Source organism: Camelina sativa, chromosome 5, assembly GCF_030686135.1.
Source record: "Camelina sativa cultivar CO46 ecotype springtype chromosome 5, ASM3068613v1".
NCBI classification, from domain to species: domain Eukaryota; kingdom Viridiplantae; phylum Streptophyta; class Magnoliopsida; order Brassicales; family Brassicaceae; genus Camelina; species Camelina sativa.
The window spans coordinates 8,862,192-8,874,986 of record NC_141884.1 but is presented as its reverse complement, the minus strand read 5'-3'; the positions used below and the strand labels follow the sequence as shown (position 1 = coordinate 8,874,986).

Below are 12,795 nucleotides of genomic sequence, written 5' to 3'. Positions count from 1 at the left end.
CTCTGGTGATCTAGGTAGCAGTGTAAGAGCAATGATATCTTACTTACTGACCCGTCAGTATCGTGCCACGTAACCCAATTGTTAAAAAAGGTTGTGATTGTCTGTGGTAACGTCCACTTCATTACAAAGTGTTCTTTTTCTTTCTTTCTAAAAGTGCACGTGGGTTTGACGCGGTTTGTTATGACCGGTTTGACCGTTTGAAAGACTCACTTTACCGTCGTCAAGACAGGAATTATTAAAAGGAATCCAAAAACATTATTATTATCAAAGGAGAAAAATATCAAAACGCAACAATCGCTGTCGTTTGGTAAGCAAAACTTGAGAGCCTCTTGTTCAATCTACTACGCCAAGGCTCTCTTTCTCCTCCCATACTTCTAAATTTCTAATGAAACCGTACTACAGTAGATGATGATGATGATAATATATGCAAAATGATAAACTTTCCCCTAAAGAAAAGATTGGGTTACTTGTATGTACTCTACTCAGCAGAAGAACATGTTGCTTTCGACTTTCTCGTGCAGGCGTGGAAGCTCTGGAACTTTCCCGTCCTCCGATATATCATAAGACTTTGTGAATTGCGCAAACTGAGCTGCTGCAAGGTGAGCATATCGCACTGGGGCCACTGATAGCAACAAAAGAGAGATGTCACATTGAATGTTGAGAGTTGTCTAGTTTTTGTATAGTGAAATAGAGGATGCAATGAGAGTTTGATTAGGGAGTGGGAGTGTTACCAATCGAAGTCGCAGTTGTGCTACGTTGGTTGCTGCAAAAGACAATGATTCGAGACCATTGGATCTTCTTAGTGATGGGAAAGCTAAGTTGCTATTTGTAACTGACATTATGAGAGAGAGAACTTACACATAGGAGAGAGAATGGATGAGATTCTGCAAGTCATCCGGGGAGAAACCAATCTCATCAAGTAAAACATGGTAATGAGCCGGTCTTGAAGTTCCCTGAGAGATCGATCATCAAGGAAAACATTATGTGGAGTTGATTGCAACAACTAATAAAGGTGTGAGGAGTGAAGCTTTTGAAAATAAACAAGCTTCAGTTTTTTGGGTCTAAACTTACTAATATTCCTGCATGAGCACACATGTAAAAATCATAGTTTGTTGGGTGTACGATCTTGGTGTCCACGACAGTTCCTGATAAAAGGGATTTTTTTTATAGATGAAATTTGTTCTGTAAAGAAATGGAATCCTAGTGTGCTGATGAAGAATTAAAAGTACTTTTTTTTTACCTGCAGGAACGTTTTCAGGACCCTTAGCTTTAAACAACTTGGTGTGATGGTTCTTCTGAGCCACAATGACAGTGAATTTTGGCACGTCAGATTCACCAAGACGTTGATAGGCCTGTGCGATGTAGAAAAGAAGCATAACTGTTGATAATATCTTCTCTAGAATTTGAATAATAGATTGAAATCAGAATTTGATAGAAGCCAGAACCAAGACATGGGACTTTGAAACAAGACCTTTATAATTTGGTCCACCTCGATGTTCAAGACTTGGTTGAACTGTGATTCACTCACACCATCCCTATCAAATGCCCAAGGTTTGGGTAAGGATAGACTTTCTGATTTTGGAGGTAAGACAACAGAGATTTACAGTAAATGTTTTGCTAGTACCTGAAAATGATAATTTGCTTAGGCTTCCGTGCCCTGCTTGTCCGGTAGAACTCTACAAATAGTTCGCTATTGGAAACAAATAAACAAACATGGAGAAGACACTGAAACATCTACAGTACGATATCTCATAAGTTGTTAGATTAATTAAAAATAAAGCTGACAAACTAGGCTTCACATACTTCATGATACCGTTATCTCCTCTCTCAGTGTTCTCGATAGGTTGAAAGAGCGAATCAATCATCTCCAGACGTGGTGACTGAGTTCTTACAGCTGCCCTATACCTTGAGATTAACGGCCAGGATTTTGAACCAACAACCTTGTAGTAGCGGAGGTCGAGCAAGTAAACAGATACATAATCAGATCCTAAGTAAACCAGAAACAATAGACACAAAAAGGACAAGACACATGATCAATACCGCTGCTACTGAAGGAACATCTGCCCGACCTGGAGGCCCATGAGATACATCCATACCCAAAATCAAGGTGGGAATTTTGTTTATCAATGGAATGTTGTAAGAGTACTCTATTCCCAGCAGAGAATTGATGCCTCCAAGCTGTATTAAGACAGAAGAAAAGAAGTCAATTCACAGAGAACAACACATCAATAGATATCTCACGTGTTAGCTTGTTGGTGATATACCTTTGAATTTATTTTCAGAAGTACATTGGTGAGATATTGGTCATTAATCTTAGTAGGGCAGATGCATTGTGTGTGGATCCCTTCTTCAGTGAGGCATATTTTCTTCCAGGGACCTTTACAGTTTGCAATGACCAGTTGAATGAGAGAGTTCAAACATTAATATTCGTGGGAAAGTGGAGAGAATGTGAGATGATACCATAGATATCAGAAGTTTTCCGTTCCGGCAGGACACAGAGGATAAAATGAGGAGGCTCTGGAAATTTTAACTTCATCTTTGCAATAACTTTTTCTACCCTTTCAACAGGACCTGCTTTTTTATACTGTGGATCCTCTTCAACTAGTGCAAAAGGTCGATCAATTTCCTGCCATTTGACAAACCATAATTAGACTCTGTAAAATAACCAGACATAGTTCAACACTACACACCATATGAAAACGGAGAGAGTATCTACAAAACCTACAATGCCTTTCCTCATGCCACAGCTTATAAGCACACGGGAAATGTAACTACTGTCGCATGGAGAAGAAAAGTTAACGATAGCCCAGTTTTTAATAGGTCTTGGTTCTAGAAGCATCTGCAAAGCAAGAAACAACGGGTAAAAATAACAGGGAGAAAGACTAGTTCGGGAATAATAGGTTCAATCAAAAAAAAAAAAAAAAGAGTAAGGAACCATTTTTCATCCACAATAATGAATATAATGATGCCCGGAAATCTTTGCACAATTACCTTGTTGTTAAAGTTCCACCGTCCGTTGCAAGGCTCAAAATCTTCATTCTTGCCAAACTTAAGCTGTATATTACAAATGGGACAATATGGAACTTTAATTGGCATGATAGCGCATAATTTTCTATCTACAAACAAAACATAAACAGGATTTACCATTGGGGGCTTGAGAACCCGGCCTTCAACTCGAGTCATTTCTTTTTCAATGGAGATGCCACATCCAGCCAAAAATGGGTCCTCGTCGTAGCAGTTGGTACACATTGCCTGCAATTCTAGTCAGTAATAATATGTGCCATCCAAGATAAAATAAAGCATCAACCGAGGTCAGGAAACGAAGCTCACATCATTGAGTGTTTTGATTCTCTCTAGAGGTTTTTGTCTTGAGTTTTCAATAAGTGAAGCTCTTTGCCTCCCTGACAATGCTTTTTTATAACGTTGCAGAGATACAAGATTGCAAAACTGCAAGAAATGGATTATAAATTCAAATCTACACACCTCCAGAAGTGGGATAATAAACTAAAAAAATATTAACCAAGGAAAAACTGTCGGAGACGCATACCTCCAGTGGAAGATAAATGGGGCGATTTGGCTTGCCAACATCAAGGCATGGCAAGTACGCAGAAGAAATAGGCGCTGTGTAAGTTTGCTTGAAATATTCATACACAGTAATCTCTCTAGGCTGTCCTTCATGTTCACCATCTTTAATCTTCATTGAAAATCTGGAAACGATGAAGAAAGTCTAGCAAAGGCTGATAAAGGGGACACAAATTTATATTGAAAGTTCAATCATGGAGAACATACAGTTGCTGATTGCACGGTTTCTGAGTTAGGCCTATAATTTTATATTCCATGTTACTGTGTGATGCCTTTACCCGCATATGTTTAAGCATTTTAGCGGCCTGCCAAGTTTCAATGAGAAATTCAAAAGCACAAAGCAAAAGCAACCAGGTATGTTTGCTGTTATTGTATTTAAAAGCCAGAACTACCTGAATCCAGTCGATTTGTCGTGGTGACTCAACACTCTGATTGGCTAACAGGAATTTAATAACTGGGCCCGGTTCTAAGATCATTGTTGTTGACACATCTGCAAACCATCACAAAACTGTTAATAAGACTATAAAAAATAAAGACAAGGTTTATGAAATCTGGATGAGAAAGGTATAATACTGAAAAATACCAATGTTAAGCGAGAGTCCTCCATGGGTTGGACGAAAGCTCGAGTGGAGACCTTTAATACCTTTTACACCTCCTCCAACCTCAAAGGAGTACCCATTGTTATGGAAATATGCCTGCCTGACCAAAAGACATCCCCTGCACAATCAAAAATAATCTAGAGTAAGCATCTAGCCAGGTCACAAATGCAAATAGTTGTACATCTATTAGATTTACAAACAAAGTGAAAATATAATGTCAACTTTGTCCATTAGCATATAGAGAGAGTATCCCTTATTCCTTTTGATGAAAAGATATACAGCACATAAGCAAACAGATAAAAAGATGCACCTTCCAGCTGCTTGCTGCCTTAGTACAGTGTCAAGCACTCTAAGTGCATCCTGAGCACTCTTATCTGGTGTATCGGCTCCTCTCTGAGTGACAGGAACAGACTTAAATGGTATTTTTGCAGTAAAATGTATCTGAACCTTGTAACTTCTTGGCAAGAAAGAACGTTTTGATCTTTTGCAAGTACTGGAAGGACTACCACAATCAGAGACACCACAATCCCTACAAACTTAACAAGACTGTGTTAGAACATCAACAAGATCTATCTTGCACACCTTGAGAAGATTAAATATTAATCCAAATAAGAGGGACACACCGTTTTGAAAATGAACCTTCCAAGATGACTTGAAAGTCAAATTCGTTCTGTGGCAGAGGACCAACAGTATATAAAGTCTTTTCTCCATCATATGCCAACCTTTTACCATCAAGATCAGAAGAGTAAGTCTTGAATAGTTGGTCCATAAGCTTTCTGCCTATTCCTTTTCCTTTGACATCATCACCCTTTTCTGTGGTGATACTAACCTGCAAGAAAGCAAAATATGTCAAGCATCTCTCTCACACACAAACACTGGTAAAAGAATGCAGAAAAAACGACTAATCAATCTTACAGTGTACTGGTAAAATACTACATCCGGCTGTTTCACAGAAACATTGAAGTGATTGGTGCACAATTCTATTGGGTTGCCTGTAGTTCCAACCCCAAGTCTAGTTGTGATGGCATAATCTCGATGGGTTGGCTGTTCTGGTTCTGTACTTATGGGTGACAGTGGCAGAGATGAAGCTGTCTCCATATCTCCAGGGGGAGGCAATCTGCAAGAGAGAAAACTAGAAGTTGGTTACAGTGTTGCAACAATCAGCCGAAAATACAATGTTCAGAGGACTGAGAAATAATTTATAAACACCAAATAAACGAGTGAAGAACCACAGATAATTACATATTACAGCGGACAACAAGCCACAAAGTATCCATAAAACATCCTAGATTTCTATATTTGGGTGAATATAAGGAAAGATAAAACAATAAACCATCAAACAGGTGATAACTGATAAGACAGATCAAAGATGAGTCAGTATCCAATAGTGGGCATAAAGCCTATATCCTGGATGACCCGGAGAAGCAACTCATACTGGCAGAATTTTCAACTCCCTAAACCCTGATCATCTCACTCATCCTCAGACAACTCTTTACTCTGATTTATTAGGGTTTTTTATTCAGACACACGAGGAAGAACGGGTTTTGTTTCTGAACATTATCTCGATTTGAGAAGAGAGAAGATAAATCGCCATGAACATCTTCAAGAAGAAGAGCACTCCTAAAGTTAAAAAAGCTAAAAACTTTCGCCGTTTCTGAGATTTTGTTTTCTGGGTTTGGTTTTTTTTTTTTTCCCTAAATCGCTAGGAATGGTAACAATTTCTGTTGGGGAACAAACTAATCTAGGAAAAATGGAACCTTTTAACTATTTGTGGTGTTCAAATGCGTCATGCAGTCAGCGACAGGAACAACAATCGCTACAAACAATTGAAAAAGAAGAAGAAGAAGAAAAAAAAACTGAAAAATTCAAGTAAGAATAGCGTACCTTGAAAGGAGTAAGAAGACGATTTATTTCTTCTAGGGTTCCGGTGAATCAAAGAGCAGCGATAAGAGGGCTTTAGCTCATTTCTGGTCTCCGTCAGTCTTTGGGTTTCCCAGAAAAGGCAAAAGAATGGGAGGGAACGCTTCGAGTAATTGGGGGAAATTAAAAATATTTCATTTTTTTTTCAGGTTATTCCTTTTTAATATATGAGAATTGAGATCAAAATTATTAAACCGAACCCCTCAAAATCAAAACTTGGCTGGTTCAGAAATTGCAAGAGATATTTTAATGTCCAAAGCAATAATTAAAACCTATGGAGTATTTAACTTGAAAAAATGTCATTACAATAACTGAAGTTTATATTTTGGTTGATTTAAGCAGTAACTCTTCATCTGGTAACTTAACTTCTAAATAATTCATCAACTCCTGTTATCGGCACAACTTTAAGTGGCCAAACAGAAAAATCACGTGAAATTAATTAGCCGTTAATAAAAACCCATTAATAACAAAACGATGTCGTTTAATCAAACTTAAAACCTTTAAATCTAGGGTTTTTGATTTGAAAAAAATGAGAATCAAGTTTCAGTTTGGGGGATTTTAAATTTGATTAAACGATATCGTTTTGTTATTAATAGGATCTCGTTAACGGCTAATTAACCCATATGATTTCTCTATTTAGCCATTTAACGTTGTGTCTCATTAAGCCAAGTCAACAAAAATTCGTGAATTATTTAGAAGTCAACTAAACAATAAAGTTTTTTTTCACCACGAAGACTTCAGGATTTTGAGACATTTTTCCCGATTTAATTTCCTACATTTTACAAAAGTCTCATTTTTGAAGATTTTTCATAGACTAGTGAAAAAAAGTCTACAATTATGTCACTAAACCCGTTCAAACCAAAAACAAAATTGGATTTCATAAAACCGGAAATAAAATAAACCGGATAATTGACCCGTACCAGAACATGAAGAAACATCAGCTACACGCGCGAAAAGAAGCGCGTAGAGAACAACGTGTATGTTTTGTATCCTCAGAAAAGAAACCACCGTGGATCCCACCCAACACACCACCCCCTCATCTCCGTCATACGCACCACCACTCTTTCTTCCTTCTCTCACATTCTTTTTCACCAGAAAACAAAAACTAAATCGAAGAAATAAAATTTTTGTAAAAAAAAACAAATTTCATGGAAGATATTTCGACGGATCCGCTTGTTCCGGCGGTGAAACCTGACCCGATGAGGACATCATCAGCTGGTGGCGGCGAAGGTGCTAACCGTATTGAAAATGACGACGGAGGAAGCGGTGGTTCTGAGATTGGAGCGCCGGATCTGGATAAAGACTTGCTATGTCCGATTTGTATGCAGGTTATCAAAGATGCTTTCCTGACGGCGTGTGGTCATAGTTTCTGCTATATGTGTATCATCACTCACCTCAGGAACAAGAGTGATTGTCCTTGTTGTAGCCAACATCTCACCAATAATCAGCTTTACCCTAATTTCTTACTCGATAAGGTTTCTATTTTTTCCCCATCTCTTTCTCTTTTGTTTGTGGTCTTAGCTTTTCAATTCAAGTCTTGGTGCTGCTCGTTTGGAGTCTTAGCTAACTGAGTTAACATTAATAGAGGTGATAATGATGCAGTGTTGTTTATGGAAGGTTTCTGGTTATTGCAATTGAGAGGAGTTAACATATTGATGTCTTACATTCGTGTGAAATCATGGTTTTGTTTTCTGGTTTGCTGAACTTGAAAATAGAAGCATTCGGTTAAGGAACAGTTGTATCTTGAAACTATCTATTGCTGGAATGCAGCTTTTTTTTTTTTTATATTGACTTCTCTGTACCGCTTGTGTAGCTATTGAAGAAAACCACAGCTCGGCATGTGTCAAAAACTGCAACGCCCTTGGATCAGTTTCGGGAAGCATTACAAAGGGTCGGTTCTTAACATGCCTTTATGTTTCACTATTCCTCTTTAAATTTGGCACTCTCAGACTTGTTATTGGAGTTATAAAAATTACAGATATTGATTTCCTGCGTTCATGCTTAGACAGGGTTGTGATGTGTCAATTAAGGAGGTTGATGGTCTTCTTACACTTCTTGCGGAAAGGAAGAGAAAAATGGAACAGGAAGAAGCTGAGAGGAACATGCAGATACTCTTGGACTTTTTACATTGTTTAAGGAAGCAAAAAGTCGATGAACTTAATGAGGTTGGTTTTTCTGGATTATGGAGTAGCATTGAGCTACCTATTGATAATTATTCTCGTTTTCCTTCATTCCTTCAGCTTCAAAATCTTCCCTAGATATATATATTATACTGTAAAAGGAAGAAACTAATAGTTAAAGAAGAAAGCCATAAAACATCTTTCTATCAATAAATCTATCGAACTGTTCATGAAACATAATCCATGAATGTTTTAGATGAGTTCTCATGAACAAACGACTGTTATAGAATTCTGTCATTTATGTATTTTCTATCTTATTGTAGGTGCAAACTGATCTCCAGTATATCAAAGAGGATATAAATGCCGTTGAGAGACATAGAATAGATTTATACCGAGCTAGGGACAGATATTCTGTGAAGTTGCGGATGCTCGGAGATGATCCAAGCACAAGAAATGCATGGCCACATGAGAAGAATCACAGTGGTTTCAACTCCAATTCTCTGAGCATAAGAGGAGGAAATTTGTTAGGCAATTATCAAAACAAAAAGGTAGAGGGAAAGCCACAAGGAAGCTCTCATGGGCTACCAAAGAAGGACGTACTGAGTGGGTCAGATTCCCAAAGTTTGAATCAGTCAACTGTCTCTATGGCTAGAAAAAAACGGATCCATGCGCAGGTTTTCTTACTTTTCTACTCAACATCTTGAACATGTGTCTTATGTTGAAATGGTCCAAGGACAGTGGGATTAATTTTCATATATTTGTCTGTTAAAGAAGAAAAATCATTGATAGCATTAGACTCCAGTATTGTGCTACAATAAGTATCATCCCTAGCCGCTCAATTAGTGAGCTGGATCGACAGATCGAAATATTGAAAGTGGTTAGGATGGAATATGAATCTTCTTACGGAAAAGATACCTTCGATTAAGGCTCACATTTTTGGTGGTCTATTTAAAGCCGGTTGGCTTCAGAGAGCGATTGATTTCACATTTTTTGCAAGTACACGTAAAAATAGCGTTCTGGATTTTATATCTCTTGCTTAGTGATAGTAGCCGGTTCTCCTCTCTGGTACTATAGCAACAAAAGTCACTATGTTTTCTTAACATGCTAACAGTTCTGTGAAAACTATGCAATGGCATTTAGACAAATATAGTAGTTTTCTTCAAAAATTCTACGTAGTCTTTTAATCTATCTGTAACTGCTTCATATATACACTAGATTGCTAATTCTGTGCAAGTGTCTTGTCTTGTAGTTCAATGATCTACAAGAATGTTACCTCCAAAAGCGGCGTCAGTTGGTAGACCAACCAAATAGTAAACAAGAAAATGATAAGAGTGTAGTACGGAGGGAAGGCTATAGCAACGGCCTTGCAGATTTTCAATCTGTGTTTACTACCTTCACTCGTTACAGGTAGGGTAGTGACTGCCCCTTTTCAATTGGGCTAGTTGTACATACAGAGTGTTTTCAAATTTATCAGATTTTTAATTGCACTCTTTCTTCACAGTCGTCTAAGAGTCATAGCAGAAATCCGGCATGGGGATATATTTCATTCTGCCAACATTGTATCAAGGTGAATTTCTTTTCCTTGTTCGTTTGATCAGGTGACAGATGATGAGTAACGAAGAATGTCTTCTAAATGACTGTCTCAGAAAGTATCAAAATATACCCATGAGTGATCACGTTTTGTTTAATGTATGGATAGACTCAATTACTACTATGGGATCCGTTGCTGTATAATTCTAAGCCAGTGAATGGTATGAAGATGAATCTGCTGACATGCTAGGGAGAAGGTTTTCTGTTATCAGCAGGCCGCTTAAGAGGAATTTTCTAAAAGATGGAACACGATATGTTATAGCTGTTTGCGATCTTTTATATGAAAATATCTCTTTCTCAAAGAAGGGTGCATTTTGTTTTTTCAGTTGCTCCTGGGGCCATTTTCTCTCTCTGTACTTTGACTTATGGTCTTTCAGTAGATTACATGCTTTATGCTTTGCATGGACCTGTAATGTAATTTACCATCTTGCTGAGACTTGCTGAAAGATATGGTGCTGTTCCTTTTCAGCATAGAGTTTGATCGTGATGATGAGCTGTTTGCCACTGCTGGTGTTTCTAGATGTATAAAGGTTTTTGACTTCTCTTCGGTACGTTCACAAATCTTGGAGGGCATTCAGTTACATACTAATTGAATCTTCTTGTGCAAAGTTATGCTTTTGTGAAACAGATCATGTATCTCAATTCTAGGAATGCTTCATTGATAATGAAACTAAGTTGTGCTCTTGGAAAAATCTAGCTATGATGCATGATAGCCATTTACACTCTAGTATTGCAAAGAAAAATATAAATCCAAGCTTCTACATAATCGAATTTTTGTTTTAATTTTCCGTCTTATCCAATGGACCACTCTGGACTGGTTGATGATTGGCTGCATTCTTTTCAGGTTGTAAATGAACCAGCAGATATGCAGTGTCCGATTGTGGAGATGTCAACACGGTCTAAACTTAGTTGCTTGAGTTGGAATAAGCATGAGAAAAATCATATAGCAAGCAGTGATTATGAAGGAATAGTAACGGTGTGGGATGTAACTACTAGGCAGGTGAGTACTTTGCCGAACTTATCTAACATCGCGCCTTTCAGTTATCATCTCATTAATTGTGAAATGTATCTAAAATTTTATGTGAACAACTGCTCACAGAGTCTTATGGAGTATGAAGAGCACGAAAAACGTGCATGGAGTGTTGACTTTTCACGAACAGAACCATCAATGCTCGTATCTGGTAGTGATGATTGCAAGGTATCTCCAGTTTTTCATCACCTTTCATCGCATTGGGCTCTGTTTCATATTAAAAGAAAAAAATCTATCATAGATATTTTCTAGATCTTATGAATATCTTGGTCGCTGTCGCTCCTGTCTGCTCATTAGTGCATTTGTACTCATGACTCTTTTCTACTGCTTATTAAACTTTTTTTTGTGAGATGTTCTATTAACTTGGGGGATTGGTCAATGATCATATGTTCCCTTTCCTGCATTGAATGTTTGTTGGTTTCTTAAATTTTCAGCAAAATTTCCCCTCTTAGTGTATTTGTGGCGGCTATACATTACCAAGCAAAGAATACTTGACACTTTTAGTGTAGTAAATCTTACCTTGAAATTCATAGCTTCATTTGTCCAAATTGAATGGGATGTTACTGAAAATATTTCACTAGCTTATTTAGAATCATGTTGGATGTGATTTTGACTTAAGGAATCGGTTCCACTGAATTTCTAATTCTGGCTGAAGCATATTATACCAGTGGGCTCCTTTAAGTCAATTCACTACTTGTTAATCGTTAACCATGCATTATTGCAGTTGTTACATCATGTCTTATAGATAAGCCAATTGTGCTCTGTGTTTGATCCAGGTTAAAGTATGGTGCACAAGGCAGGAAGCAAGTGTGCTTAATATTGATATGAAAGCAAACATATGTTGTGTCAAGTACAATCCTGGCTCAAGCAACTACATTGCGGTATATACTTCCACGCCTCCGCCAACTTTGCATCTCACATTTTATTTGCTATTCAATATTGAGCTACCACTTATGATCAGCATGACACTATTACACGTTTGTAGATTTAGTTTCCAATTAGACGGAAGGACTTAGACGTTTAAGCCTGTTGATTTATTGCAGGTCGGATCAGCTGATCATCACATCCATTATTACGATCTAAGGAACATAAGCCAACCACTTCATGTCTTCAGTGGACACAAGAAAGCAGTTTCTTATGTTAAATTTTTGTCCAACAACGAGCTCGCTTCTGCATCCACAGATAGCACACTACGCCTATGGGATGTCAAAGACAACTTGCCAGTAAGATTACTGCTTGAGCCAATCTTGCTGATTTTGTCCAAGAAAAACAAGTCTTGACTATGTTGTTCAATATTACTCGACGTTTTTTCAGGTTCGAACCTTCAGAGGACACACTAATGAGAAGAACTTTGTGGGTCTGACAGTAAATAGCGAGTATCTTGCCTGTGGAAGCGAGACAAACGAAGTATATGTATATCACAAGGTTCACAAATTTGACATTTCTTCTATTAACTTTTATCATCTACCATTCATGATTCACAAATCAAATATATATCTCGTTGCTAAAGTATTTGGTAATGTGAATGATGTGATACAGGAGATCACGAGACCGGTCACTTCGCACAGATTTGGATCACCAGACATGGAAGATGCAGAGGAAGAGGCAGGTTCCTACTTTATAAGTGCGGTTTGCTGGAAAAGTGATAGTCCCACGATGCTGACTGCGAATAGTCAAGGAACCATCAAAGTTCTGGTACTCGCTGCGTGATTCTAATAAACATTACAAAAGAATTTTATAGCTTCGTGGATCAATAAAAGCAGTAAATTTGCCGTCTATGTTTATCTAGTGGAAGTTATAGAGGTAAAACAATTTGTCAAAAGTAGGGGTTCATCATTTGGAAAGCAACTTTGTATTATGATGCTCGACTACGAACCCTCGAGAAGAATTTGTATCAGAAATGTAGATATATATATTATCTTATGGGTTTCTTAGTTCCTAATTTTAGTTTCTA

At 37.7% G+C, this 12,795-nt stretch overlaps 2 protein-coding genes across 6 annotated transcripts; one reads left to right on the top strand and one right to left on the bottom strand.

Moving 5' to 3' along the window:
* Positions 1 to 235: 235 nt before the first annotated feature.
* Positions 236 to 6,356, bottom strand: LOC104786284 (protein argonaute 6). 2 transcript variants are annotated; one of them, XR_015556507.1, is made up of 23 exons: positions 6,066 to 6,356; positions 5,097 to 5,298; positions 4,805 to 5,010; positions 4,492 to 4,710; positions 4,166 to 4,299; positions 3,975 to 4,072; positions 3,790 to 3,887; positions 3,548 to 3,707; positions 3,331 to 3,447; positions 3,145 to 3,252; positions 2,992 to 3,054; positions 2,726 to 2,839; positions 2,461 to 2,626; positions 2,265 to 2,377; positions 2,041 to 2,178; positions 1,804 to 1,940; positions 1,625 to 1,734; positions 1,472 to 1,535; positions 1,241 to 1,352; positions 1,072 to 1,145; positions 859 to 953; positions 732 to 763; positions 236 to 622 (listed from the first exon to the last, which is right to left on the bottom strand). XR_015556507.1 is itself a non-coding variant. In XM_010511645.3 (23 exons), the coding sequence occupies exons 2-23, from the start codon at positions 5,277 to 5,279 to the stop codon at positions 483 to 485; spliced, it is 2,637 nt and encodes an 878-aa protein (XP_010509947.2). In that variant the 5' UTR covers positions 5,280 to 5,298; positions 6,066 to 6,356; the 3' UTR covers positions 236 to 482. The 2 variants fall into 2 exon arrangements, 1 of the variants encoding a protein (XP_010509947.2); XM_010511645.3 differs by having other exon boundaries at positions 1,625 to 1,690.
* Positions 6,357 to 7,073: 717 nt separating this feature from the next.
* On the top strand, positions 7,074 to 12,783 carry LOC104786282 (E3 ubiquitin-protein ligase COP1). 4 transcript variants are annotated; one of them, XR_015556506.1, is made up of 14 exons: positions 7,111 to 7,576; positions 7,915 to 7,992; positions 8,111 to 8,266; positions 8,545 to 8,895; positions 9,471 to 9,628; positions 9,723 to 9,788; positions 9,921 to 9,972; positions 10,281 to 10,359; positions 10,656 to 10,811; positions 10,911 to 11,009; positions 11,618 to 11,722; positions 11,885 to 12,064; positions 12,156 to 12,266; positions 12,381 to 12,783. XR_015556506.1 is itself a non-coding variant. In XM_010511643.3 (13 exons), exons 1-13 carry the CDS (start codon positions 7,250 to 7,252, stop codon positions 12,549 to 12,551), a joined length of 2,037 nt encoding a protein of 678 aa, XP_010509945.1. In that variant the 5' UTR covers positions 7,074 to 7,249; the 3' UTR covers positions 12,552 to 12,783. The 4 variants fall into 4 exon arrangements, 2 of the variants coding, with proteins under 2 accessions (XP_010509945.1, XP_010509946.1); XM_010511643.3 differs by lacking the exon at positions 9,921 to 9,972 and having other exon boundaries at positions 7,074 to 7,576; XR_015556505.1 differs by lacking the exon at positions 9,921 to 9,972 and having other exon boundaries at positions 10,138 to 10,359.
* Positions 12,784 to 12,795: the final 12 nt, after the last annotated feature.